Below are 2,500 nucleotides of genomic sequence, written 5' to 3' on the forward strand. Positions count from 1 at the left end.
TGTGAGTTAGGAGATACCATACATTCAGGATCTCAGTTAGGAGATACCACACATTCAGTTCCTGAGTTGAGTTAGGGAGATACCATACATTCAGGATCTGAGTTAGGAGATACCACACATTAGGATCTGAGTTAGGAGATACCACACATTTAGGAACTGAGTTAGGAGATACCACACATTTAGGAACTGAGTTAGGAGATACCACACATTCAGTTCCTGTGAGTTAGGAGATACCACACATTCAGTTCCTGTGAGTTAGGAGATACCATACATTCAGGATCTGAGTTAGGAGATACATACATTCACATTAGGGATCTGAGTTAGGAGATACCACACATTTAGGAACATTCAGGAACTGAGTTAGGAGATACCACACATTTAGGAACTGAGTTAGGAGATACCATTCAGGATCTGAGTTAGGAGATACACATTCAGTTCCTGATACCATACATTCAGGAGTTAGGAGATACCACACATTCAGTTCCTGTGAGTTAGGAACTGAGATACCACACATTCAGTTCCTGTGAGTTAGGAGATACCACACATTCAGTTCCTGATCTGAGTTAGGAGATACCACACATTCAGGATCTGAGTTAGGAGATACCACACATTCAGGATCTGAGTTAGGAGATACCACACATTCAGGAACTGAGTTAGGAGATACCACACATTCAGGATCTGAGTTAGGAGATACCACACATTCAGTTCCTGTGAGTTAGGAGATACCACACATTCAGGATCTGAGTTAGGAGATACCACACATTCAGGATCACACATTCAGATCTGAGTTAGGAGATACCATACATTCAGGATCTGAGTTAGGAGATACCACACATTCAGTTCCTGTGAGTTAGGAGATACCACACATTCAGGATCTGAGAGTTAGGAGATACCACACATTCAGGATCTGAGTTAGGAGATACCACACATTCAGTTCCTGTGAGTTAGGAGATACCACACATTCAGGATCTGAGTTAGGAGATACCACACATTCAGGATCTGAGTTAGGAGATACCACACATTAGGGATCTGAGTTAGGAGATACCACACATTCAGGAACACAGACTCTGAGAGACTGACAGACTGAGACACTGAGCGATTGACAGACTGAGAGACTGAGAGATTGAGAGACTGAGAGACTGAGACACTGAGAGACTGACAGACTGAGAGACTGAGAGATTGAGACACTGAGAGACTGAGAGTCTGAGACACTGACAGACTGAGAGACTGAGAGATTGAGACACTGAGAGACTGAGAGTCTGAGACACTGAGAGATTGAGACACTGAGACACTGAGAGACTGAGACACTAAGAGACTGAGACACTGAGAGACTGACAGACTGAGAGACTGAGAGATTGAGACACTGACAGACTGAGAGACTGAGAGATTGAGACACTGAGAGACTGACAGACTGAGGGATTGACAGACTGTCATCTCTGTGTTCTTCATTCACTCTCTCCCCCACTCTCCTTCCTTCCTTCCCTCCCTCCCTCCCTCCCTCCCTCCCTCCCTCCCTCCCTCCCTCCCTCCCTCCCTCCTCCCTCCCCCCTCTCTCTCCCTCCCTCCCTCTGTCTCTCTCTAGTCGTCTGAACAACAATGAGTTTTCAGTGCTGGAGGCGACCGGATTCTTTAAGAGGCTGCCTCAGCTCAAGAAGATGTAAGTATCTCAGCCAATCAATGGTTCCCAAGGTTCATTCAGCCAATCAATGGTTCCCAAGGTTCATTCAGTCTATCCCTCCCTTCTCCACTCTCTCTCTCTCTCTCTCTCTCTCCCTCCTTTCTCTCTCTCTATCTCTCTCTCTCTCTGCCTGTCTCTCTCTCTGTCTCTCTCTCTGTCTCTCTCTCTGTCTCTGTCTCTCTCTGTCTCTCTCTCTGTCTCTCTCTCTGTCTCTCTCTCTCTGTCTCTCTCTCTCTCTGTCTCTCTCTCTCTGTCTGTCTCCCCCTCTCTCTCTCTCTCTCTCTCTCTCTCTCTCTCTCTCCTCTCTCTCTCTCTCTCTCTCTCTGTCTCTCTCTGTCTCTCCCTCCCTTCTCTCTCTGTCTCTCTCTCTGTCTCTCTCTCTGTCTGTCTCCCCCTCTCTCTCTCTCTCTCTCTCTCTCTCTGTCTCTGTCTCTCCCTCATTTCTCCTCTCTCTCTGTCTCTGTCTCTGTCTCTCTCTCTCCATAGTAACCTCAGTAACAACCGTATCAGTGACATAGAGGAGGGGACATTTGAAGGAGCGACAGGAGTCAATGAGTTGATTCTGACTTCTAACAGACTGGAGAACATCCAGCAGGGCATGTTACAGGGTCTCAACGGACTACGCACACTGTGGGTACACACACACACACACACACACACACACACACACACACACACACACACACACACACACACACACACACACACACACACACACACACACACACACACACACACACACACACACACACACACACACACACACACACACACACACACACACACACACACACACACACAGGGCATGTTACAGGGTCTCAA

At 47.2% G+C, this 2,500-nt stretch overlaps 1 protein-coding gene across 1 annotated transcript in view; it reads left to right on the forward strand.

Annotated features, from left to right (window-relative positions):
- LOC124024905 (slit homolog 2 protein-like) overlaps window positions 1-2,500 on the forward strand; it is a gene marked incomplete at its 3' end in the record, with an annotated part of 67,275 nt that overhangs the window by 35,407 nt on the left and 29,368 nt on the right. The window contains 2 exon segments of the mRNA XM_046338638.1: window positions 1,583-1,657; window positions 2,165-2,308. Of these exon segments, the coding sequence (XP_046194594.1) occupies window positions 1,583-1,657; window positions 2,165-2,308 (219 nt within the window).

Source organism: Oncorhynchus gorbuscha, unplaced genomic scaffold (assembly GCF_021184085.1).
Source record: "Oncorhynchus gorbuscha isolate QuinsamMale2020 ecotype Even-year unplaced genomic scaffold, OgorEven_v1.0 Un_scaffold_2060, whole genome shotgun sequence".
Lineage (NCBI taxonomy): Eukaryota > Metazoa > Chordata > Actinopteri > Salmoniformes > Salmonidae > Oncorhynchus > Oncorhynchus gorbuscha.